The sequence below is a fragment of the Aspergillus pseudoviridinutans genome, assembly GCF_018340605.1.
Source record: "Aspergillus pseudoviridinutans IFM 55266 DNA, scaffold_4, whole genome shotgun sequence".
NCBI lineage: Eukaryota > Fungi > Ascomycota > Eurotiomycetes > Eurotiales > Aspergillaceae > Aspergillus > Aspergillus pseudoviridinutans.
Window position 1 is genome coordinate 2,222,314 of NW_025091284.1, and position 24,379 is coordinate 2,246,692.

The 24,379-nt window shown below is 51.6% G+C and overlaps 8 protein-coding genes across 8 annotated transcripts; 3 read left to right on the forward strand and 5 right to left on the reverse strand.

Annotated features, from left to right (window-relative positions):
- Positions 1-1,679: 1,679 nt before the first annotated feature.
- On the forward strand, positions 1,680-4,313 carry Asppvi_006193 (uncharacterized protein; the record flags this gene model as incomplete). Its single annotated transcript, XM_043302098.1, has 2 exons — positions 1,680-3,072; positions 3,139-4,313. The coding sequence occupies 2 exons, from the start codon at positions 1,680-1,682 to the stop codon at positions 4,311-4,313; spliced, it is 2,568 nt and encodes an 855-aa protein (XP_043158033.1).
- A 432-nt stretch (positions 4,314-4,745) lies between these two features.
- Positions 4,746-6,509, reverse strand: Asppvi_006194 (uncharacterized protein; the record flags this gene model as incomplete). Its single annotated transcript, XM_043302099.1, has 1 exon — positions 4,746-6,509. One exon carries the CDS (start codon positions 6,507-6,509, stop codon positions 4,746-4,748), a length of 1,764 nt encoding a protein of 587 aa, XP_043158034.1.
- A 372-nt stretch (positions 6,510-6,881) lies between these two features.
- On the reverse strand, positions 6,882-9,153 carry sC (sulfate adenylyltransferase; the record flags this gene model as incomplete). The annotated part of the gene is made up of 6 exons (XM_043302100.1): positions 6,882-8,010; positions 8,076-8,145; positions 8,214-8,359; positions 8,550-8,732; positions 8,804-8,831; positions 8,985-9,153. The coding sequence occupies 6 exons, from the start codon at positions 9,151-9,153 to the stop codon at positions 6,882-6,884; spliced, it is 1,725 nt and encodes a 574-aa protein (XP_043158035.1).
- A 2,251-nt stretch (positions 9,154-11,404) lies between these two features.
- On the reverse strand, positions 11,405-12,392 carry met16 (phosphoadenylyl-sulfate reductase (thioredoxin); the record flags this gene model as incomplete). Its single annotated transcript, XM_043302101.1, has 2 exons — positions 11,405-12,153; positions 12,209-12,392. The coding sequence occupies 2 exons, from the start codon at positions 12,390-12,392 to the stop codon at positions 11,405-11,407; spliced, it is 933 nt and encodes a 310-aa protein (XP_043158036.1).
- A 1,205-nt stretch (positions 12,393-13,597) lies between these two features.
- On the forward strand, positions 13,598-15,149 carry Asppvi_006197 (phosphoserine phosphatase SerB; the record flags this gene model as incomplete). Its single annotated transcript, XM_043302102.1, has 3 exons — positions 13,598-14,425; positions 14,486-14,743; positions 14,808-15,149. The coding sequence occupies 3 exons, from the start codon at positions 13,598-13,600 to the stop codon at positions 15,147-15,149; spliced, it is 1,428 nt and encodes a 475-aa protein (XP_043158037.1).
- A 597-nt stretch (positions 15,150-15,746) lies between these two features.
- On the reverse strand, positions 15,747-16,994 carry Asppvi_006198 (lipoate synthase; the record flags this gene model as incomplete). Its single annotated transcript, XM_043302103.1, has 1 exon — positions 15,747-16,994. One exon carries the CDS (start codon positions 16,992-16,994, stop codon positions 15,747-15,749), a length of 1,248 nt encoding a protein of 415 aa, XP_043158038.1.
- A 602-nt stretch (positions 16,995-17,596) lies between these two features.
- Positions 17,597-19,657, reverse strand: Asppvi_006199 (uncharacterized protein; the record flags this gene model as incomplete). The annotated part of the gene is made up of 2 exons (XM_043302104.1): positions 17,597-18,532; positions 18,587-19,657. The coding sequence occupies 2 exons, from the start codon at positions 19,655-19,657 to the stop codon at positions 17,597-17,599; spliced, it is 2,007 nt and encodes a 668-aa protein (XP_043158039.1).
- A 1,159-nt stretch (positions 19,658-20,816) lies between these two features.
- On the forward strand, positions 20,817-22,627 carry Asppvi_006200 (putative ribosomal assembly complex component Ipi3; the record flags this gene model as incomplete). The annotated part of the gene is made up of 2 exons (XM_043302105.1): positions 20,817-21,164; positions 21,242-22,627. The coding sequence occupies 2 exons, from the start codon at positions 20,817-20,819 to the stop codon at positions 22,625-22,627; spliced, it is 1,734 nt and encodes a 577-aa protein (XP_043158040.1).
- Between the last annotated feature and the right edge of the window lie 1,752 nt (positions 22,628-24,379).

Here is a 24,379-nt window from a genome sequence, read left to right on the forward strand (position 1 = left end):
ACCTTTGCATACCACGGAGCTTATCTCAAGGACATCGCTGAGCTGCCTAGCCGATAGATAATAATCCCTACCGTCGTCACCCATAGTCCCAGAACCCCAGCTGGAAAAGTTGGAGCTGACTGGATACACACGGGAAGCACGGTTTCATGTTGAAAATTGCCCGCTCGCAAAGGGTGTACCCCGATCGCTTAGGATGAGACGTAGCGTCAAATATACATCCACTTAGTGCCTCTCGGGCACTCGGCCTCTCCACTGGGGCCAATGACCGTGGAGTCCCACGTCGAACTGATTCGTTCCGAGCTTATATCGCCCCGACCATAATATCAGATTCTCGAGGTTCTGGCCAATCTGGAGTCGTCGTCTATTATGTACCTCTGCTTGTGTTTCAAGACGAGTCAACCCAGCAGATTCCACGAAACAAACAGGAGAATCAGTATCTAAACACCCATACCACTGGACCATTTGGGTCAGCGTCATAGCAGACTCTCAATGCTCCTGTTCGCGATGGGGACAGCAGAAATCTCATAGCTGCTTCGTCAAGAGTGACCGCTAAACACACTGGTGATAGAAAGCTGGTTGATTAAATGGCACAACTCTAGGACCTGCTAGGGACTGGTACAGAAGCCGCCTCCGTACTGATATTATTGCACTAGCTACTATCAAAAACACTCCTAGTGTCAGCCTCCACCCTGCTCGTTTTTGGATCAACTCCGCTGGGTGAGGATTGGACCAGCCCCAAACGGTCCGCGCCCCTTCCGCGTTTTTCGTCCTTTTGGACTGTGCAATATGAATCATGCGGACGCCGAACGGAAATGATACTCGATGAAGTCTAATATATCAAAGTCTGGTTTTAGGCGAAGAACAATTTCGGGTCGCTGGAAGGCCCTTCCTTGTTTACCCACCAGGGCACAATAATCGAGTCTGGATGACTCCATCTATACTGAAAGTATAGTGCTCTTGTCCTCTTGAGTCTGCCATTTCATTCTTTTCCTCCAGGGCTTGACGCTCTGTTTTTGTCCGGTTGTTTAGTTCTCATAATGTACCTGTAAGTCCGCGATATGAAATTTCCTTTGAGACGAGGAAGTCACTAACAACGTATGATGTCTCAGTGGCTTGGATCAATGGACAGAAAGAGATTCTGCTGAGGTAGCCTGTTTGTGATACTGTGTAATTCTGCAATACCTCGCAGTCAATCTTCCTTCCTCTCTTTGAATTTCGTCATTGAACTCTGGTATGCCTCCCTTGATGTGATGATATTCATGATGAAACTATTCCGTGGCATGTGCTCATTTCGACACCTTATCCAGCAGAGGCATTGACTGCCCCTTTTGCCCTCTTTCCCTCTTTACCTTTCAGCTCAAGCTTGTATTCCTCATATTCATCTACTGCAGCTCTTCCAACGGCTGCAGCTACTGAGGGTCGAATCACGTGGCTTGTATATCTTCAGCTCACGGCTACCCTCCTTCGTTACTCTTGACATCGTCCTCGGCATAAGACTCGAGCTGGTCATTCGTTCCTGTGCGCGCTCTATTTACCGACTTGAAGGCGATCGATCTTTCTATACCACCACTTTATGCAGTGTCATAGCCCCTATGCTGGCAAAGATAGGCTTGACATAGATCATTTACATTCATTACACTACTCGCAGAAAAAAGGGAAAAGAATTAACAACACAAGAAATGGAATCAACTTCGGCCAAGAGCTCGGACCATGGCTTCCAATCGACAGACACAAATGTCAACAGAAAAGGTTCCGTCAAACGGGCGAGACAAATGTTAGAGGTTGGCAGACGTCCGGATATTGCGATGGCGCCTTCGCAAAGTACTCATTCAGGTCCCACCTCCAAAATCAAGGCAAATCAGTCCCATATGACCCAATGGCCTTTACCGACTGACGGTAGCCTGCAAATGAATGTGGCCGGTACTCAGGCAAGGCCGTTCATCGCAAAAGGACTCCCTCCAGAGCGGCCGCCACGGCCTGATGCTCCGTCTCCGTCGGTTTATTCTGAAAGAAGCATGTCGGACATAGCACCCAGTCCCCTTCATCTGAGCCGGCCTATCCCATCATTCTCGCACCCTTTGCCACATCCACCACCGCCCCGTCCGCCCGTTAAGGGGCATCTTCCACCTTACGGACCAGATCGTGTTGCTAATCCAGCCCCGCGAGTTCCTAGGGCGACTGACGAATCGTTTAGGCAGTCCACAACTTCTTCTTTCATGTCCATTCCCTCTATTCCCGACTTTGCTCTTCCCGCCCCACCTGCACCTGCAGAGACAAACCCGACCCAACTGCAGCAACAGAAACGACTTGCCCCATCAAATGCTGCGAGATTTTCCACGAAGCGCAGGTCTTCCGTCTCTCCGATCCCGGAAGAACTCTCCGACAGCCCAACCATCTTGCAGGGGTCATATGCATCCAGTCGAGTCATTCCGTCTAGCTGGGGCTCTGCACCGGCCGGCTCTGAAATTCTTGGAGCTTACCTTGACGTCGAGTCCGATGATGATCAGGATTCACCGCCCAACGTTCACGAGGGAGATTCGACCCTTGTCAGACAAGCCAGTCTCGGCAAAAGGGGCAAACCGTCACTGCGAACGATCCCGAAGCCCAGCAGCCCACCCCCGGTATCGACCGTAGAAGAGCGTTCGATCAGCAAAGCTGTGCCTGCTGGAACTGCTTCGGAGAAGATGGCAGCAGGGTCAAAGAACGGAAGACATTCCGTCTCTACGATCTCGACCGATTCGTCCGAACTCGATCCGGAGAAACCACCGATCGTGGTGGGCATCAGCGGCCAACATCCTGCACTCCAGCACACAGACGACTATATGGGATCTCGCCAGAAGGAGTTGGGAATCCTCCCCAAGGCTGCACCAACCATGAGCGCCAAGAGGCCAGGAGGCCGTAGACCACCTCGCCTAGATCTCGGGGCTGTTCGAGCGGCAGAAGCCCGAGGCAGTCTCACAAGCTTGCCTGACCTGATCCGACGCGCCACGAAGCTCGCTACAAATCTTGAGCACGGAAGGACGGCCAGTAGGAATGACCTGCTCAATGATGGTACCGGTACAAAGGCGCAAGGTAAGTTACACATTCACTGGGTGCACGAGACCGAAAACTTTCGAACCAAACTGATTCCTCGCTCAGGTCACAACGCTCGCCAATCAGGATCTATCAAGGACATCCTGGCATCTTTCCCACCTCCAGCAGGAACGCCCGAAGTGCGCTCTTCGTGGCCAGATTTCTTCCGGAGAACTCCCATGCAGCATTTACGATCGCGCGAAACGTGCCCTGAAACTGACGAGGAGAAAGGCCGGCAGCGCTCCCGTCGTTGTTGTGGCATGCCGCCGTGGTTATTCATAGTCGTCTGTCTTCTGATCATTTGCGTAATTCTTGTCGCTGTTCTTGTGCCCGTCTTCCTGGTCGCAGTTCCCAACAACAAGTCCACCTCTATGTCACAATGCGAAAAGACTGCGCCCTGTCAAAATGGCGGTGTTAGCGTCTCGAGCGGGAGTATCTGCTCGTGCGTCTGCGCCAACGGCTATACAGGTTCTCGCTGCACTGTGGCCGGCGACGCGAGCTGTGTGACGACTGAGATCGTTCAGAACTCGACATCCAAGAATGCAACCATGGGCAGTGATATTCCACGCTTATTCGAAGAGGCAAGCAGTAATTTCAGCATTCCGTTGGACTCGATGAGCATCATGGCGCTTTTCAGCCAAAACAATGTCTCCTGCACGACCGAGAATTCTCTCGTCTCTTTCAAAGGCCTCTCGACCTCCAACAAAGCCCGTCGCGCTTCTCTGGTGGAACCGGTCGACGACAGGTTGGCATCCAAAGATAGTGCTCCCGCTGGCGAGGAATCGGCACCGACTTCTACGACTAGGGATATTCCGACGCAGACCTTAGCTGCTCGCGGCTCCGTGGGCACCGAAAACGGCATCCTCTTCGATGAATCGTACACCAGCACCGCAGCAGCAACCACAGCAACCCCTTCCTCTGGTACAGTCACTGAGCAGACCACAAAGGGAACGCCTTCGCCCAAACCCACGTCCACGCCGACCCCTTCCGCCATCCCGGCAAAGGTGCTCGACTTCTCGCGCATTGCCGTCCTGTACATATTCGAGAAGACCGCCGCATTCAACGCGGCGATGCAATCCGAAGGCAATATCGAGACGTACCTGGCTCACTCGTACTCGACCTCGCAGACGGGCTCCTTGGGCATCGACCTCTCCGCGTCCGGCATCAAGGGCAACTTTACGCTCAACTTTGACGTGTTCACTATCACTATGCCTAACGGGACTGTTGTTGGTGGTAAATGACATGATTTCTGTTTATCTGACTTGACTGGGATGACCTGTTCTGTTCTTCTATTGTCCATGTTAATCGATTGAGAGAAAAGCAGCGTCTCGTTTAGTGGATATAGGTGCTCTTCACGCCGGTTCTTTCTTAGTGTATATAATGTTGGATACTCCTTGCTTATTCTGTTTCTGGCCTTGGTTGGTTATCGCCATCCTCTTGTTGACAGCTAAGATATTGTGGTTGAGATTCTCAGCTTCAGCTTATCGTACTCTTTTCTGTGCGGTCTGTGACATTACAATCTAGTCAAGACTATTCCCAAATATGATTCAAGTTCAGTCAAATAGTGTACAGAGAAAGATATACACACAACGCAACCTTTTGATGCAAATGAACTCCCGCCTAACTCCATGTGAATCAAAACCTCCCGAACATCGTTATGAACTGAACAGCAGTCAAACAAACAGAGAACTATTGGGCGCAATTCCCTCCAAACCCGATTCCCCGTCGATAATAGGCCAGAGTTTCTTGATCCTATCGTCGAGAATCAATCGCTCGGCCTCCCACCGCTTCCGCTCCAGGGCCTTAGCTTCCATCTGCTTCTCGCCTCCGAACCAGCCATGCTTGGCTTTTTCGACGCTCTCGCGTTCCTCTCTTTCTGCCTGCGCGACGAGCCTGGAGACCATTGTCTTCCAGTTCTCCAGACCGACGCGGAGACACTCGGCGCAGCGGTGACGGGGGTTACGGTCTTCCAAACCGCCGAGCTCGAGGATGGTGGATTCGGCCATGTCGACTGCGTCGCGCGTCCAGGCCAGTCCGGTTTCCTTGGAGGAGGAAGCGTAGATGATCTCGCCAATGTACGTCATGAGGCCTGCCTCTTCGCAGGCGGAGGTCGGAGTGCGGACCGGGGGTTCGTCTCCCGATGGGAGGGGCGGGGGGTATTCGGCGGGAACCAACATGGTTTTAATGGAGTTAAAGAATGACACGAAAGGGTCTCGGGTTGATTTGGGGATGGATGGGAGGACAAAAGGTTTGGCATCGGGCGGAGGCGGGGGGAGGGAACGGCGAGCTTTAAGTACCGACGTGAAGATGGATAGGGCGGTGGGCAGATTGCCTTGCCGGGCGTGATGTACCGCCAGCGCGGTCGATACCCGCAGTATATTCTCAGACGGTAATGCTTGGGCGTCGTTCTTCAGGACCCCCGTTTTTGTGTTCACCACTTTGCTGGCGTCCACCGGTGACCCGGCCGCAGCGATATCCATGGCCCAAGCATACATGTCGCGGGCGGTCTCCTGCAGACCCTTGTAATCAAGCCAGTCGGCATAAGCCAACGCGGCATCAAGCTTCTGCCGCGTATCAAACCCCTTGGTCGTCAAAATCTTCATATAAAACACCTCCGGACTCGGCGAGGCCGGCTCGCTATCCTCCTCCCGTGGGGCCTGCTTCTGACCCGCCGGCATGGGCTTGGGTCGAGGATTCGAAGGACCAACTACATACTCCGCAGGAGCAGAGATACGCTGTTTCCGATCAGTCAGCCACCCCTCCAGATTCTCCGCGGCCTTGGCCGCACCCATCAGCGCCTGGTGATAGCCCCGCCGCCACGGCTCACTCTTAGCCGTGATATCGAAGCCGGTCTTCCCCAGACCCTCAACAAGAATCCCACCCTCCGCCTGCTCCTTGATCCCCTTGCCCTCGCCCTCCGGGTTCTCCAGCCGCTCCAGCAGCTCCCGCAGGTACCCCGCAACCATGGGCCAGTTCGTCATGAGCTTGCCAATCTGCTCGGGGTTCTGCAGCGCCTGCGCGGACCGCAGACACCAGCGACTCTTCCACGACCATTCCGACGGCGTAGGCCACTGGTGCTCGATTTCCTCCTGGTAGACGCCCAGCTTGATCACCTGGAACAGCACGAGGATGGCGTAGAATGTCAGGCCGATCCGAAGCCCGCGCGATAGGCGGCGCTTGTAKTAATCGCGGCGCTCGGTGGAAACCAACCGGGCGAAATGCTGACGGAGATGAATCGACAGGGGCGGGAGAGGGCGAGTGCTCGCCAAGGGTGACAGAAAGGGTACTTGAGGCCGGCCTAGTGGCGGAGAGAGAAGTAGAAGTCGGGATCGGTGTGTGAATGGGCGGAATTGATGGCGGAGGCCATGGCTGCTCGGCGGTAATAGTGGCCGGCTCGCTGCTGGTATTCGGCCGGCAGGGACCCGAGGTGGTAGCATGCTCTAACGTTTGGTGTCGACGATGGTCTTTGGATTTCGTAACTCGCTGCCTTTAGAGAAAAGATGTTGCAGCAGACGCATTGGACGATCGTCGGATTGTTTGTGTTGTTTGCATCCCTATGACGGTTACTCCTTGGGTCACGTGTTATGGACTGAATTAGATCAAGGTTGAGAGATTATTATTGATACTCGTTGCAAACTCAGGTTGAGTTCAAATGTTAATTCTATAAGACACTCGGTCAATATGCCCAGAGGGAATCAAGGCATTAAATTCACACAGAAACAGTATACTCTATAAACAGATCCTTCAAAGTATTTACTCTAAATCCCCAATGGTATCACAGAACAGTCATCCAAAGCGCCTATGCTACTCTAAGAACGGTCAAAGAAGCCCTCGGTCTCGAGCATAAGGATGATCTCGTGGACGATGCTGCGAACAGTCTGCTTCGAAACATCGACGGTGAGATCAGCCTTGGAAGGTGTCTCATAGGGGTCATCGACACCAGTGAAGCCCTTGATCTCGCCGCGGCGGGCCTTGGCGTAGATGCCACGCTTGTCGGTCTTCTCGCAGTACTCGAGGGGAGTAGCAACATGGACCAGGAAGAAGTTGCCACCAGCCTGGGTAACAGCGTCACGAGCGGCGTTGCGGGACTTCTCGTAGGGAGCAATAGGGGAGGCGATGACAGCGGCACCGGCGCGGGTGAGCTCACCGGCAACAAAAGCGATACGCTGGATGTTGGTGTGGCGATCCTCGCGGCTGAAACCAAGCTCAGATGAGAGCTCGTGACGGACAGTGTCACCCAGCAGGAGGGAGACGGAGCGACCGCCCTGCTGGTTGAGGGTGACCTGGAGGGCACGGGCAATAGCGTCCTTGCCGGAGTTCATATACCCAGTAAGGAAGATGGTGAAACCCTGAGTGTGGCGAGGAGGGCTAGATTCGCGGAGGATCTTGACAACTTCGGGGTAGGAGAACCATTCGGGAATGGGAGCACCGGTGCGCAGGCGGTTGCGCAGCTCGGTACCAGAGATATCCAGGGTCTTGACACCAGCGGGGACCTCGTCCTTGGGCTTGTATTCATCGGTGTCGGGGAGGTAGGTGACCTGCTGGAATTCGACGACCTCGATGCCGAGCTCCTCCCTGTACTTCTCGACAGCGTGCTGAGCATCGTAAGGGCCGTAGAATTCCTGGCCCTTGGAGTTCTTACCGGGACCAGCGTGGTCACGTCCGACAATGAAGTGAGTGGCACCGTGGTTCTTACGGATGATGGCGTGCCAGATGGCCTCACGGGGACCACCCATACGCATGGCAAGGCCCAGAAGTCCCAGGACGGCCATTCCGTTGGGGTAGCGGGGGAGGAGAGCCTGGTAGGCGCGGACACGGGTGAAGTGGTCGATGTCACCAGGCTTGGTGAGACCGACAACGGGGTGGATCAGGACATTGGCCTGGCGAGCACGAGCAGCGCGGACGGTCAGCTCACGGTGAGCTCTGTGCATGGGGTTCCTTGAGACCAGTCAGCTACAGTCCCGCCAGTTCTCTTTGTTGTAGGCAATGGCATGATAATATACCTAGTCTGGAAAGCAACAACTCGGTTCCAGCCGAGCTTGTCGAAGTGAATACGCAGCTCCGCGGGAGTGTCTATAACCGGGGTTTATTAGCAATCAATCTTTTCCGTGTTTGCAGCTTGACCGAATGATCAGACGTACAGCGGAGAGCGACATAGTCGTAGTGGTTGAGCTTGTTGATGGCCTCGATCTTTCCTCCAACGTAAAATTCCTGAACCTTGGTATAGAGATACTTAATGGCAGGGTGCTCCTCGTCACCGCCAAAGACCAGCTTGGCTTCCTTAGCCCTACGTAATGAAAACGAGTTAGCCAGGCCCACTGTACGCACGGATCTCCGATTAAATGGAGCGATTGCTGTGGTCAATTGCAGCGTGGCGTATATTGTTCCAGATAAACAACGCAGGACAATTAAACCACGTTCGCCGTGAAAATAGGACAAGATCGACAGATGCCAAGAAGGAGCAGAACAGAACTTACTTGTCAGGGCGGTAGATATCGTCAATGGTGAGGATGGCCAGATTACGATCGTCTCTGAAGTCGCGCAGGGTGACGCGGGCGCCGGGCTTGAGCTTGCCGTCATCGATAACGGCCTGCGACACATCGAGGGTGATGGGCATGGAGAAGAGGTTGCCGTCGGCGAGACGGACATTTTCGCAAACACTGAGTGGAAAGAATTGCCGTCAGTATCTCGGACTGCGATTTATTGTGTGACAGCAAAAGTGAGAGCATACCTGTCATAGTCTTTCTGGTTCATGAAACCTGTATGCGAAGTTCGGCGTTAGCAACCATTCCCAGTTAGACCCCCTCATACGATACCCCTCCCTCCGATTCCCCGCGATAGCCTTGTGCTTTCTCGATAGGAATTGAAGATATTCACTGGTCTCATAATGAAGATTGAAGGAGTAAACTCACCCTCCAAGGGACTGAAACCACCGTTCATAATCAATTCGAGATCGCAAAGCTGACGCTCGGTGAGGACAATGGCGGGCAGCTGCTCGGCCTCAATCTCGAGCTCGTCGTGGCGGGGAGCATCACGGGCGAGCAGGTCCTTGAGGACACCACCATGAGGAGGGTTGGCCATTTTTTGCGTGTGAAGGAAAAAAAGATACAGAAAACTTTTTGAGGGTAAGTTATACAAAAGGTGGAATGCAATGGAGGGGGGAAGAGAGAGGGGTAGGAAGGGATAAGTTGGCGGGCAAGAGATGAGCCAAGGGAAGCCAGTCTTTTTATCTAGTAATACTAGAGGTAGACTTCCTTGATTACTACGAACCGTAGTCCACGGATGACTACGTAGCACTGGAGACAAGAATAATAATCTTTGTCCCTGAGACTTCATGAGTCCCCATAATATTCTCTTCAGTCCCGGCAAATAGCAGTACACTGTCCGATAGTGGAGCCGGCCTTGTCTATCTACGTAGTTGCGTACCTTTTTCCTCCCTCGTCCATCATTATTTTTAGTATTAGACTATTATTCTTCTTCATCTTCCCCTGAACAATAACGCTGATACAGCGAGTCGGCGATAGTGATATTTTGATTCACTTCATGCGACGGTTCATAGGATCTAGTGCTAGCATTCGTCATCGATGTCGGTCGCCGAAATCGCCGATGTGATGCTCTATACTACCTTTTAGGTCCTCCATACATTGGTTCGGACTCCGTAATACGATCTCTAATCCAATCTACTAATCCTGTAGTCTACATCTGACTAAAGGTACTGCTACTGCTGACAGTTGTACCTCCGTGGAAATACATCTCCCCGTACCAAACACCCTTTGATATCCTTCTGAATCGTCAGCTTCTCCTAGAACGAGTCATGATTTTCAGGAGAAGTGGAAAAATTACTAAGCGGGGAGAGATGTTCTTACGTTGCCTCTCCCCACATCTTAGGCCTTGATTCCTCTCACAGGAGTCGTCCCAGCATGGACACAGAACATGTAGATAGATGATAGATACAAAAGCAATGGAAATATACGTACTTGAATCCTCAGATCGGATCTGAACCCGCCAAAACACTGCAAAAAAGGTTGAAACCACAGCTCTAGAACTCCCTCTAGCCTGAAACGCCACATGCTACTACCGATAAGCCTATCACGGCCACTCGAGGCATCACGACATTCTCCGCACGGCTTGCGTGATTGTCAATTTCGTTTTGAGTTTGGTCCTTCTTGGCACCGTTTATCACGTGACAGAACCAGCCCTATCTTCTCGTCCCTGCCATTGCCAGTATGGTGGTTTACTGACTGTCAACCGATGTATTCTTTAGAGTCTCGAATCAATACTTTATCAGTAACATCGAATCCAGTCAGGTTAATATTAATAACAAACGTTGGCGTGGGAAGACTTGCATGACCGGAAGTCGACCCCAGCTCATTCTATGGCCATCCTGATGGTTGATGACGGACTTACTTCAACCTCTAAGTTCCGGCCTTCAAGGCAGAAAAGGGCTTGCTATATTGTCTTGACCCAGAGACCGGCCTTTCTGAATCGTACTCAACGCGCCGTTGATTGAGTGCGAGACGTTCGAATACCTGTAGAAATGAGCTGGCGCTCAGCAGGACATACACTGATATAAAGCAGACGGTGATGGGAGGTCGCTCAGGTCCGCATCTAGGAAGTTCCATTTAAATTCATTGAAAAGAATGCTTTGCTATACTCTGTTTTCCACCAAAGGATAAATACCTAGACGCTTGAAGATGGATGATTGGCTGTTGTCCAATCAAACACCTTATGTTCCTGCTGGTAATTGTGGATTAGATTGATAAGATTAGATCTAATCACGCCATCGCTCAACCTGCACGAGAGGTCAGTACCCCTCGGTATTAGTCAGGCGAAAGTCAACATTCCTCTATCGTCTTGAAATCGACTCAGGCGTGGATTTCATGTGCCTTGGATTATCTATCATTTCACCTACAGCCTGGGCATCACCTTAGCAATGGGTGATTCATCTGTAGTGAATGCACGATACAGACTCGATGACTGACCCATTGTACGAAGAATAAATTTGACAGATATTGCTTAAACCCACCTCAGTGTTTAGTCAAGTCCAATTGAGCTTCGAAGAAAATCATTGTTTCTATCATGCTAATCGTTATTATGGATTGACCATACGTCATCCTTTGCAAGATGCCATTCCTCGCTATGTACAAAACCCCAAGGGTTGGATATGGCATGGCAAGCTTTTGAACCCATTAACCCCACAATTCGTAACGGCATAAATCCCTTGGCCTGGTGCCTCTAAGGGATGACAAATGATATCAAGGCTGTGTGAACTTCGCTAGATGTAACCCGAGAACGCCAGTGAAGATGCAAAATCAAGAACAGATAAGAATGCCTACTGGGCAGATGTGGTGAGCTGGTTCTGCAGCGCCTGCGACAGAGCCTCCTCCTGTCGCTTACGCTCCAGCTCCATCAAGTACTGGGCGTACTTGGAGCGAGGGTTGTGGATGCCACACTCGGTCTTCTCCTGGCCCTTCCAGCGACCGGATCGCTCGTCCTCGTTCTCCTTGACAGGCTGTGTGGAGTGCCAGTCACCGATGCTCTTGTAGCCACGGTCCAGCAGCTCGTTGTAGGGCACATTGTTTTCCTTGATGTATTGCTTGACTTGTTCAAACGTCCAGTTGGCCAGGGGGTTGACCTTGATGAGGCCAGCCTCGTCGACCTCGATCACATCGAGATCGCCACGCTTGCCACCCTGACTGCGGCGGCGTCCAGTGAGAACAGCATGAACGTTGAGTTCACGATAGGCACGCTGGGCCGGTTCGACCTTGGCGACCCAGTCGTAGAACTGATCGTCTGTCTCCCAGAGCTTGGCTCCGTACTTCTTGGCAAACTCTTCCGCAGTCTCGACACCAGCTGGCTTGTAGATGTGGATGTTGTTCAGAGGGTACCTCTTGCGGACACGGTCAACAAGATCCAGGGTTTCTTGAAAGTGGTGGAGAGTGTCGAGAAAGATCAAATCAACCATCTGTGGGCGGGGCACTTGAAGCTTGGAAAGCATGTCAAGGGTGACAAGCCCGGTCAAACCAAACGCAGTGGTCTGGAAGAGATGAGGAAGGGATGTGATGCACCATCTCAAGATTTCTATGTCTTGTCAGCTACTTTGGCCTACGAGTCCCTAGGGACACACGAAACTAACCTTGAGGCTCGAGGAACTGTAGTTGTCTGTTAAGAAACTGCAGGTGTGGTTTGGTGAAGACAATCTCTGGAGTGTAGACATCACTCGAATCCCCACTGGCATAGCCGGATTCTGTCTGGAGATCTCTGGAGTCGACAGCGGCCTCTGTATCAGAGGTGTAGTTGGAAGGCAGCTTGGCAGGCATCCTGGATTGTGTCGTGATGGACTCTTCCAAGTAAACAAGGGATAAACACAAGAACGTTGTCCGATGAGAGCAACAATGAATTGTTTATGTTTATAGATCTAGAGTGGATACAAAGATATGATGAAAGAGGCAGAACACAACAGATTCAAGTCTGGTAGACTGATTGAAGGACCAGAACAGAGATGCCAATGGCAAGACTGATATAAGAGAGAAGCAGACAGGGACAATCACGACATAATCCGGTAACGGCACCCTGCCGTCCCCTCTATGTCCTCATACTTACTTGCGCCATTTGCCGGCCTGATTTTGCCATGCTCAATCACGACATTGGCTGTGACCGCCTGCCCTTTCAAGAGGCATTGCTGAAAAATTCAATTTCCTCATGCCCTGAGGAAATCACGCAATACTTGCGCTTCCAGTGTCTCTGCCCGACCGGAATGGCTTATGTCATCAAATTCTGCCTGGTTGCTCTCCTGTTCACTGTCCCTTCTGGAACAAGCGTCGAACACAGGGGAATGTGCATTATTAATGCCGGTGAAACGGATTCATCCGAGCTGCAGACTGCCGTAGAGTCAGCGACTGCTCTTCTTATCAGCTCCCGGGCTGCATCCGAGATGAGCCCGTAGTCTAACCGCCATGCTAGGGTCTCTGGTTGGCATATCAGTAAGCGTCGAAACGAGGGAAGCAAATGTCTTACACGACACCAAATAATGATGATCCTGCTGTTCATTTGGCCATTTAGACAATCAGTGTGTAAGTCCGAACAGAAAAGAGAGAGCTGGTTATGGCCTTTAATTGTTCGGACAACTGGCGCCGTAGCCCAAGTTATAATAACCGGCTCGGTTTGATCAGGTGCTGAGGTTTCTGCCGGGCGGTGAAGCGCCAAGCTTATTCTCCTGCACGTGATTCATGTGTATTTCCGCTTTGGGACTGCCCCCGCCACGTGCCGCCCACCCGCCGATCAACACAGGGAATTGACAAACTACGGACGACGTACTGCTACTAGTCAAGAGTCAACCATCCCCGTTATCATATCATTTCATTCTTGTCTCGGACTGGCTGTCTGCTTCGAGTCTCCAGTCCTCTACCAGGGTGCCTTTTGGACGATCGCTCTCGGTTGTTTGTGAAAAGACCGCCGGTTATTCCGTTGTATTGTTCTGCCCCTCTCTTCAATCACAAGAGACCTTGTCCAACATTGCGGCACAATGGAAGCACCCAACCCTATCGCACGTCCAGCACGTCCGGTGCTACGACAGTGTCTTTCGAGTAACTCCTTTATCCAGGACCATCAACAGTATAAGCCCCCGGTTTCATTCACTCAGAATATCGAAGATGTCCTGGGCGCCTCCCGCGAGTCTCTACTACAGTCGCTCTCTAATCTCCATGTTAATCCAATCAGCCCCGACCCTGAAAAGGTCACTGAAAGCGGCATTGTTCACACCATCTTCAATCACCAGACAAATCCTCTTCCTACTGGGACTTCAAAACTGGTAGCAACTATCATCTACAAGTCCGCCAATCCCGTTCATCCTCACCTCCATCCCGACTCTTCCCCAAATGCGAATAAGCTCCCGTCCCCCATGGTTCCTGTGGGATCGGCCCCGACGGTTGATATTGAGAAGCTCCCACGGGAGCCTCCAGCTCCGGAGCCGGAGCCACTCGACCATCTATACGGTCCTTTCGTCTCCCAGTTGTGTTTGACCAATTTCCTCCAGATTATGGAATCCCTCTCGACGCCTTACCAGCGCATGAATACCTCTCATCGCTGTTTGGATCAGGATGATCAGCCGCGCGTCGTAGAGGTCACTCTGTCTCCCCCGCCGAACCCCGAGTACCTGTCTTTCGACGACCTTCGCAAACACGAGAGCATATGGCGGTTCGAGCGCGAATGGAATGTCGAGGTGGTCCTTCAGAAGGAAAGCGTCTTCCGTCGTCACAAGCGCCTGGTCGTCTTCGATATGGACAGCACTTTGATCCAGAACGAGGTGATTGACGAAATTGCCAAGTTCATTGGCGTTGAAAAGGAAGTCTCGGTTCGTAGCGGGCAGCTTCTAGTATAATGACTAGCACAACCACTAACTTTGGGCGGCCAGGAAATTACCGAACGTGCCATGAACGGAGAGCTTGATTTCGCTGCGTCGCTTAAAGAGCGTGTCGGCCTCTTGAAGGGCGTTCCAGCTGACGTGTTCGAGAAGTTGAAGCCTGTACTCACCGTTTCGCCTGGCGCTCGCGAACTGTGCAAAGCTCTGAAGAAGCTCGGTTGCAAACTCGCGGTTTTGAGCGGTGGATTTCAGCCTCTGGCGGAATGGCTCGCTGGCCAACTCGGCATCGATTATGCGTTTGCCAATCACGTGGGTCGCCCTACTCCTCATGCTGACTTCCCTCGGCCCGTTATTGACTAATATCCCATTTCAGCTTGAAATCGACGAGGCGTCTCAAACTCTCACCGGCAAGCTTGTACCGGCTCACCCTATCATTGATGCAAGCAAGAAGCGTGAGCTTCTCACGTCTCTCGCGGCAGAGAACGGCATTCCAATCTCCCAGGTCGTTTCCGTCGGCGACGGTGCGAACGACCTTCTTATGCTTCATGCGGCTGGTCTTGGAGTTGCCTGGCGCGCCAAGAGCAAGGTCCAGCTTGAGGCACCGACTCGTCTCAACGGTGAGAGTATGTTGGACATTCTCTATCTCTTTGGTATGACAAAAGAGGACATCAAGGAGTTGGTATCCGACGACGCTACAAAACCAGGCTTCTCATAGTTTGGTTCACCGATACATATCACTCTTACCGTAAATGCTATTTTGAATGAAAGGAGCGCATGGGAATTGTCCGCCTGGTGCGGACAGGCCCTCACTTCAATGTCGTCCGCCAACAAGCAAAGAGAGCATTGAACGAAGGTTTCTTGTTTTCGATTCCTTATTCTCTTTGGCCTAGAGGGCTCGGATTTGATATATGCGAGCCATCTACTCTCTTTTTCTTCTTACCATCGTCTTTCGCCTGTTTCTTGACAGTGCTCTTTCGGATACCGATTTTGTTTGAGGCAGTGGGTCGTTCCAGCGTACGGAGTATAGCGTCTCATGGGGCGTAGGGTGTGCAAGAGATAGGTTGGTAGATATGCATGAAATTTTACGAATACCAAATAGTAAACATACACAATGATTCCAACTCATTGATTTGTGTATCGTATTTAACTTGACGAGTTTCAACCCGTCACACTAATTCGATGACCTGTGCCCAAACGATGAATACTCTAGCAATGTGATCGTACCCGAAGCGAATCCGACAAAACCAAACATGCGCCGATAATGGATCCTAGAGACGCAAAAGACAGTAATAGAGAGAACCCCAGGGAAATTTCACCGCGTCACCTCGTCCACGGCAACTGGCCGATCGCCGACTGTTTCCGTACTTCCAGAGGCAGCTCTTCTCTTCTTCAGCACATTCTCAATGAACGCCTCGCCGGCCTTGTAGCTGCTCCGGACGAGAGGACCTGACGCGCAGTAAAGGAAGCCCATTTCAAGCGCCCGCTGGCGCCATAGCTCGAATCGATCTGGAGTAACGTACTCGTGCACAGCCATGTGACGCTTAGTCGGCCGCATGTACTGCCCGAACGTGACAACGTCCACGTTGACCGCGCGCAGCTGGCGCAACGCATCCCACAATTGCTCATCCGTCTCCCCGAGACCAAGCATCAGCGAGGTCTTGGTGATAAGCGAGGGTTGGGCGTTCTTCGCCGCCTCGAGCACACGGATCGACTGCTGGAAGTTGGCACGGCGATCACGGACCTGAGGCGTCAAGGCTTCCACTGTCTCAACGTTGTGCGCGTACACATCCAATCCGGAGCGAGCAACCAGCTTCACCATTTCCAGCTCGCCTGCATAATCACCGGTCAAGCATTCGACCAGGATACTGGGCGCCTTCTGTTTGATCTTCATCACCGTCTCTGCGAAGTGCCGGGCACCCCCGTCCGCGAGATCGTCCCGGTCAACGCTGGTCAGAACCACGTACCCGAGTCCCCAGCGAGAGATCGCTTCGGCTGTATTCTCCGGTTCATGCGGGTCGAGCGGGGGCGGCGTCCGCGAGGTCTTAACACTGCAGAATCGGCAGCCGCGGGTGCAGGTATCACCCATCAGCATGATGGTGGCTGTGGCGGCGGATTTGTCGCTCCCCCCCCAGCAGTCGGAGATGTTGGGACACCGCGCTTCCTCGCAGACAGTGTGCAGATTGAGGCCCCGCAGATCCTTCTTAAGACGCTGGTAGTTCTTCGAGTCGGGGATCGGGGTCTTCAGCCACGACGGCAGTCGAGTCATTTCCTTCTTGCGGCCAGCGGGCCCAACGAGGGCGGTCTTGAGAGCGTATGCTTCGGAGGGGTCGAGAGGGGCATTGTCGTTCCCGACAAAGTCTGCAAACGATGGGCCGGCATTGAGTTTGTCTTTGAACGTTGTCCGTCTGCGTGCTGTCGTTGTCGTTGAAGGGCTAGTGGCTGATGGCGAGGGTTCTGTTGTAGCATAACCACGGCAGCTGATGGGGGCAACGATTCCGGTTCGCGACAGGGACCTTGATGACGCACAGAGTGATCGGAAGTGACTTGATGATACTGCCATTATGAAAATAATGGGGCTGTTATGTGGATGATACGAGGACTGGCAGGGTGATCATTGATGATAGTAAATTATAATTATTAGTATGATAATATTCCGCGGGAAAGGCCCCAGCAACTCCGGCGAAACAACGATTACCTCCGACGCTGACTCATCTAGATTGACTGCCTTCGGATTGGTGCCTAAGGTCTCCCTGTTCGGTCCAAGGAACGAAGGCACCGAGTACGACCTGAATAACGGGGATCACTCTTGTAGATTGGACTACTGATCCGAATTCTTTTACTGGAGTGAGTATCTTTTGGTTGCTCTTGATTATCTTCTCTTTAATCATACACCAGCCACAGCCGCCAATGATATACAACACAAAGGAAAAAAAAGCGTGCCAATTTGGATTTCCAATGGCAGGTATATAGAACACAATGGTCTAAACAGCAAGTGAACGGCATATTAGAGAGTGATTGAAATTGAGGGAATAAAGCAAATATATAAGACCGACGGTGGTACCTCTAATGCTCACCATAATGGCATGAAAGTCATTCGAAATAAAATGACGAAAAGAAGATTTAGAAGAAGAAAAAGTTCGGAAGTCCAGCTTGCAACTAAAGTTAGGCTTTGGATTCGAGCACCTGAGCTAGAACGAGTACAGCGGATTTCAATGTTTCATCGGACCGGCCGCTCACTGCGAACAGCAGGTTGTCAACGATTCGATCCAAGTCTGTACGAAGCTCTGCACTTCGCGGTCCCAGGACGCGGTCTCTGATACGGGACGGCGATGTTGGAGTGAATTGCGTTGCTGGCGTTGAGCTTGGCTTCTCTGGGACTGTATCCAGGCGGGACAATGTCGATCGATAGGATAAGCTGCTGGTCCCTCGGTGGGTAGATGCCAACGAGGCCACATAGTTTCGTGCTATCAGGACCGCACAGAGACAGTCAAGCAGATTTTCCGCGACATCTGGGAATATTTTACGAAACGGTCGAATCAATGCCTTCTCGTTGTTTTGGCGAAGGAACATTATGACAGGTGACGTAAGTTTCAACATATTCTGTGGGAAATCTTTGACGGATTGCTCCAGCTGGTCGATTGTCCACTCATGGTCCCACCACCTTCGCTCTTCCTTCTCTGACATATTGGACGACCGCGCTGGGGAGGTTTGACTCTTTTTCGGAGACTCGTCTCTAGTCGCAGGTTTCGGTTTGGGTGGCGAGAGAGACGGTCCCTCTTTGAGAACCAGCTTGTCACACACTATTGTTTCGCTAGCTGCTTCTGAATGGGTTGAAATAGAATCCGTATAATGCGACTCCTTGTCATCCAGAAACTCGTCTGGCGAGTAACAGGAATTATGGGTAACATAACCACTATCTGACATCTCCAATGGAGTGTCAGGACTGAAGGCAGATATTTCTTGTTGGCGCATGTCGGGAGTGGAAGGGACTGGATGCTGCGTAGTATTCGGGAGCGTGTGGCTCATGGCGGGAGATGATTGTCGGGATATATCGACCAGTTTGGGCTTAGTTATGCTGCAGCTGGTGAGATCAAGAATCTGCTTTTGTATTAGTAGGGTAAACGAACGAGAAGCTCTCAGACGGAAACTTACCACAGCTTCAACTGTAGCCTCCAGCTCACGTTTGCGTTCCAGGCGTGGAGGGCTGTTTTGGACTATCTGGCACTTTCTCCGATTCAGTTCTTTTGACCTCTCGTCCTTGACATCTAGCGTTCCCGGAACACCTTGGAGCCATCTCTCAAAGTATGAGAGATTGCTTGGCATCCAGCTACTTCCCTCGCTTGAAACCGTTCCTGTCCGGCTTCTCTGGGCCGGGACAACACAGCTAGAAGCTTTCCCCACCTCTGGTAGCTCAATATCGGAGAATTCAGAGGGCGATAATGTTCGTTCCGAATCGGTGGAGGCTGGTGTGAATCGTCCCTCGTCGGATTCACATCGTTTGACCAGGTTTGAGTACGCCGCATGGACATTTGTTGGTTCCTGTGTCGTGTTTTCCTCTGCTTTGGTAACCTTGCCGCGCGCACCGTCGCAAGCGTCGCATGAGTTGAATTCAGGAATACAACCGCAATGTTTCATTCGTCTCTCACCCGCCTCCATCTCAGAATCCGGTTTGGGTGAGAAGTACGTCGACGATGTGGACGGGCGCGATTCTCTGGAGTCAGACAGAGGGGGGCTCGGCAGAAGTCCGAATGTCTCCAGACTCGAAGCCATCAAGTTCATGTCCGATCGCCATGTCCGCAGTGTCCGATTCCCAGACATTGGCCGTGCCGCTTTGGACTCCCTTGCGGCGGCTGTGATGTTCTCCAGCGAAGGGGAGCCAGGTAGGCGCAGTTGGAAAGGCTCCTTCATCCTCCGCACGGAACGGAAAGGCGAAATGCAGACGGGACCCCGGTCTGCCGGCCGTCTTGACTGTGTAGTCGTGTGGTCAGGTAGTTGTTCAGGCCGAGAAACTGTTGGCGGCATGAAAGACAGAGAACTCGTCACCTGCTTCCTTCTCCGAGGTCGATAATCTTCTGAAAGACAGGTCGATACATGTGCATTATCTTGTGCCATGGAGCCTTCACGGGGCACACAGTAGGATGGTACGGGATAAGCGGACATTGTATGCTCATGATAGGTTGGTCTCGAGAACATTCGAGGAGATGGGTAGTCCGTGGAGGACATGTTGCATGCAGAGTCGTGAGTAGAGCAGTAAGAGAATGAATTTGCATATAGCACAGGGATGGGCCAAAGAAGTCAAACCAGAAAGAAGGGAACCAGATGCAAATCATCTATAGGAGCCGTCATCACCTATAACTACAAGCACAGCTTACAGACTCCAACCATCCCTTGATGCCCTGGGGTGACAGCAGGCCAGACATTGAGCATGTATCTCTTGCCCCTTCCGGAGAGCCCCCCAAAGATTTTGGAACATGAACGAATTGGAAAGGTAAAGACTTCACCATCCTTGCATGCCAGTGGGAGGTGAGATCGAAACAGTCACCACGGCTATTGGATCGACGGCGGTGACTGCGCGCCACCTGCAGGGACACCACAACGTGGGTGGTCTGCTTACCCAAGTCGATCCTATTTCGACAGAACACAAGGAATGAGACATGCAGAGCGAGGGACACGGTAACCCTGTGATCTTCTGAAGGGACTATCGCCCTCTATTTCTCAATTCGATTGGGTTACTGACTTGATGTGCCTGTTGCACCGAGCAATCAAAGGTACGCCCCTACGAAAAGACCCCTTGCATCGGTTGCTGTGGGCGCAGGCATTGGCGGCCATATTTGGCGATGGCCGTACAATTTCGGTAGTGGCTGCAGATACTCCGTATACTTTGAGGACATTGTTCATTCATTCAGATGGCTTCAATACCTACAGAAGGCACCGTAGAGAATGAGAAAGAAGGCCTTGGATGAATGGCCACCATGGCGAAAAGAATAGTTCGCCTGGCCTGTCGATGTCGATCCATCCTTTTCTCAGCGAGGAGCTGCTACTATGAAAGTAGGATCAGTAGGAGGAATTGAAGGGGGACCAAGGATTATTGTCAATGTATTGGGGCACGAACCAGAGAAGCAAAGTTAGAAATGTCCGTTAGTTAGATTTAACATTGCCTTCCTAGATGAGCTTGATCGGCATTTCTAGAAGCCAATACAGAGGCATCTCATCTTCCCCAAAAACAAACAAGACAAACTGATCGCTTATCGCCCGCTTTATCGGTGATCCATCAAAAGAGGAAAACGTAAAAAAAAAAAAATAGTTTCCATGACAGCTGGTCATCATCACCAGCTTGTCTTTTCCTGTCTATCACTTTTCCACAATTCTCAGTCAAGTCGTCATGTTGTCTGAGAGCTTTATCGCGTCGACATTGACGTCCGTCAAGACGCCAGCAGCTGCGACCTTGAGAGACGTGGGAATTTGTGTGCAAGAGTGGCAGCCCGCCCTTAACCTGCGCTCTACCTTCAAAAAGAGCTCAACAGCGGCCAATTGCCTAGCTGTGAGCCCGTCGCATGTGTTTGCTGCCCAGTCAGAGAAAGCCATTGTTCATGTGTACAGCCGAGAGAAGGGAAACCAGGAAGCGATCGTCCCTTTTCCGGAGCGCATACGGAGCATCGCGCTCGCGGGTGGGAAGAATGGGGATATTCTGGTTCTGGGGACAGAAGGTGGGCGGTTGATTTTGTGGGAGGTGAGTGAACAAGCTGTTATAATCTCGTTCTGCGTCTGTGCCAGTTCGGATATCTGACTGGGGCCCTTCGACCGCAGACTTGCACCGGGCGACAAGTGGCTACGACAGCGTCGCATTTACAACCAGTGACATCGCTCGTGGTCGATCCCACTTCCAACTTCATTCTTTCAGGATCGTCTGATGCTAGTATCCACGTATGGTCACTCGTTGATATCCTTTCATTCACAAAACCTCCCTCGGGTCGGGACCGACAGCAGCCAAACTCGCCCATCCGTACATTCTCAAACCATCGCGCTGCCATCACATCCATCGCTGTGGGTCATAGCAGCGGTCGCTATAACATTGCTGTATCCACCTCCAAAGATAACACCGCCATTTCTTGGGACTACCACACGGGACGCCTCTTGCGAACCTTCCTCCTGCCCGCCTCTGCAACATGTTTGACCCTTGATCCGGTCGACCGTGCATTCTACGTGGGATATGAGGATGGTAGCGTCCAGTCGGTCGACTTCTACAAGAGTCAATCAATACAGCATACCATACACGATCCTTCATTACACTCCACACCGTCACAACCATCAGCGGAAGATCGCTGGCTTGCTCCCTCCTCCGACTTCGGTGGTGTCCACTCGCTTTCTCTGTCCTACGATGGAATGACCTTGCTATCCGGACATCAGAACGGAAAAGTCCTGTCATGGAATGTAGCTCGACGGAAATATGCATCGACACTGGCCGATTACACCCACCCTGTGACGAATATTATTGCGCTTCCTTTGGAAGGACTGCCGTCTTCCGGAAACGAGTTGAGACGGGTAGCGCACACCATAGTCAAGCCCCGTTATGACCATGCTCTTTCAGAGTCTTCGGGTACGCCTGGCGCGGTCCCAGCTGACTATACATTCAGTACGCATCTGCTCGTCTCTAACACAGCACGACTCACTTTAAGCGACCATCAAACAAATCAATTCTCTACAGCCTTAACACACGCTTTCTTCCCTGAGTCAATGATGGAAGAAGGTCTTGCGGAGCTTGCCGCCCTCAAGCATTCCGGTAACAACGGCACCCATGTCTCGGCGATTTCGCAATCGGTAGTCTCCGATCAAGCGGCAACTGTCGATAATTCCCAGATCGCATCGTTGGAAGAGGAAATTACCACGCTGAAGAAGAAGCTTGCCCTCAGCGACACGGCACGCCAAGTTACCACGGACGAGGCGACTAAACTGCGCTCGGAACTGGTCAACCTGCATGACTACGTCAATGAGCTGCATCAGAAGCAGGAACAGGCCCATCGCGAAAAGCTTCTGCGTCAGGCTCGAAAAGAAGACCGCGAGACTCGCAGGCGGGAAGCCTGGTTCGCTGCCGAGAAGAAAGGAAAGAAGGGTGATGCCGTGCTTCGGCGGATGGAATTGGAAGAGGAAGCTCAGACCAGCGGAACCGATGATCAAAGCAGTGACGAGCAATGATTGTCGCTTCTATCTTCACCCTCCTTCCCCTTTCTCTTCCTTACAGTTCTCTGTTATGACTCTAGGATTCACTGCATCTGCATATTTTGACATATCGGTCGAATAGACTTCCAGGAAAGGCGCAACGGGCTAATAGTTCGGGCAAACTACATATACTCTAACAGTTTGCATGTGTATATAGTCATGAGCCCACCAAGGGTCTAAAGGATGGACTCAAATATATGAAAAAAATATCTCGATCATCTCATCCCTTCGACAAAGGTCCGGAACGCCTAAACCCATACCAAACAGTAACCAGTAGGCCCGGCCAACTCCCATTATTCAGTCCATCAAATGCATGAATAGCCGCCACATAGCCATATTAACGTTCAGTCGCCAATAATTCAAACCTGAAAGGTGCTATCATTGCTTCAGCTGCACGTCAGAAGCCAACCAAGAAAAAGCAATAATGTAAAGAGGGGTTCAAGTATCAAGGGGCTTGTGCACTGGCTCCTCCATCCTCCCTTGCTCTAAATTACCATCAATTGGCCCATTGGTACCGTATAAGGGAACTGACGGGGAGCAGGCATTCCTCGCATATCAGAAGTAAGACGTCAGAACGTACGGCCTCGTGTTCGATCATCAACCAGGAATGCTTGGCTGACGGGTCTGGAAGTCGCGCCCGTTTCATTGGGCAAAACTCCAGAGACACATTCCTCTGATCCAATCTGAAACGAAGAAGGGGCAGACCAGAGCTTACAACAGGAGTAGGATAGCAAGCTCACCTACCTTCCCGGCCTGCCAACTGAAAGAGCCATTGAACGGAATGATTTTTCGGGGCCTCGCCGTAGTCGCACACCTCATTGACGCGGAGATGATATATCCAATTTGGCAGCAGTCCGGTCTGCAAAGATTGGGATGCATACCCAGGTTCTTGCGCAGGTAAGTTAGTTCCTCCTAGTGCTCCGTACGATAGGCAGGTCTGCCAGCAAGTGAGAAGGGTGAGAAAGCAGTCCACTCACTGCTACAAGAGGGTTACCGACTTGATTTGGGTGCTGGAAATCTCCTTCATCTCAATCACCTGCTTCAGAACGAGTGTTTTGGTTATCATCACCTATACATGCATCGTTAACGCAGAAGGCGGCTGAAGCACAAGCGATGGACAGGGGACCCAGAGTTCTTGCCCGATTGAGCCTGGATATGACAGGTTTGTTCCAATCTGATTCTGAGAAATTTGAAGGAGGAAATATCCTCGGTATTGACACTAGGTATTCTTCTCATTCACCGCATAATTACTCGGTGTATAGGCAGCAAATGCTCTTGAAGTTAAGGGAGCATCTTGGCTGCCACCACAATCGGCGAGATTGAAATCATTGCAAGGATTTTGTCTTTGTAGGTTGTCACTTCCTGCAAGTCATGCAGTCGACGCATGTCGAATAACTCCTGAGTAGTAGTACTTGCCTCTGGTAAGTAGATTCCCTAGCTTGAAGGTTGTCGTCGTCTTGGTACCAACGCCTTTGGAAAGGAGGGGTATAAAGGGAGTTGGATAGACGGATGGTCATAGTCAATAATTGCAGATCTTCTTAGTCCTCCCTCTATCAAATGTCCGTCCGTGAGGAAAACCAATTGACGGCCGATTGGTGTGTAGTTGATAACATACTCCACCGGCTATCCACCCAAACAGCAATGTAGTGATATCCATCCCTACGCCGTGCCTTATAGTTACTAATTAGGTACATAGCTTTTAGACATTTGAAAGGTACTATTCTTCTG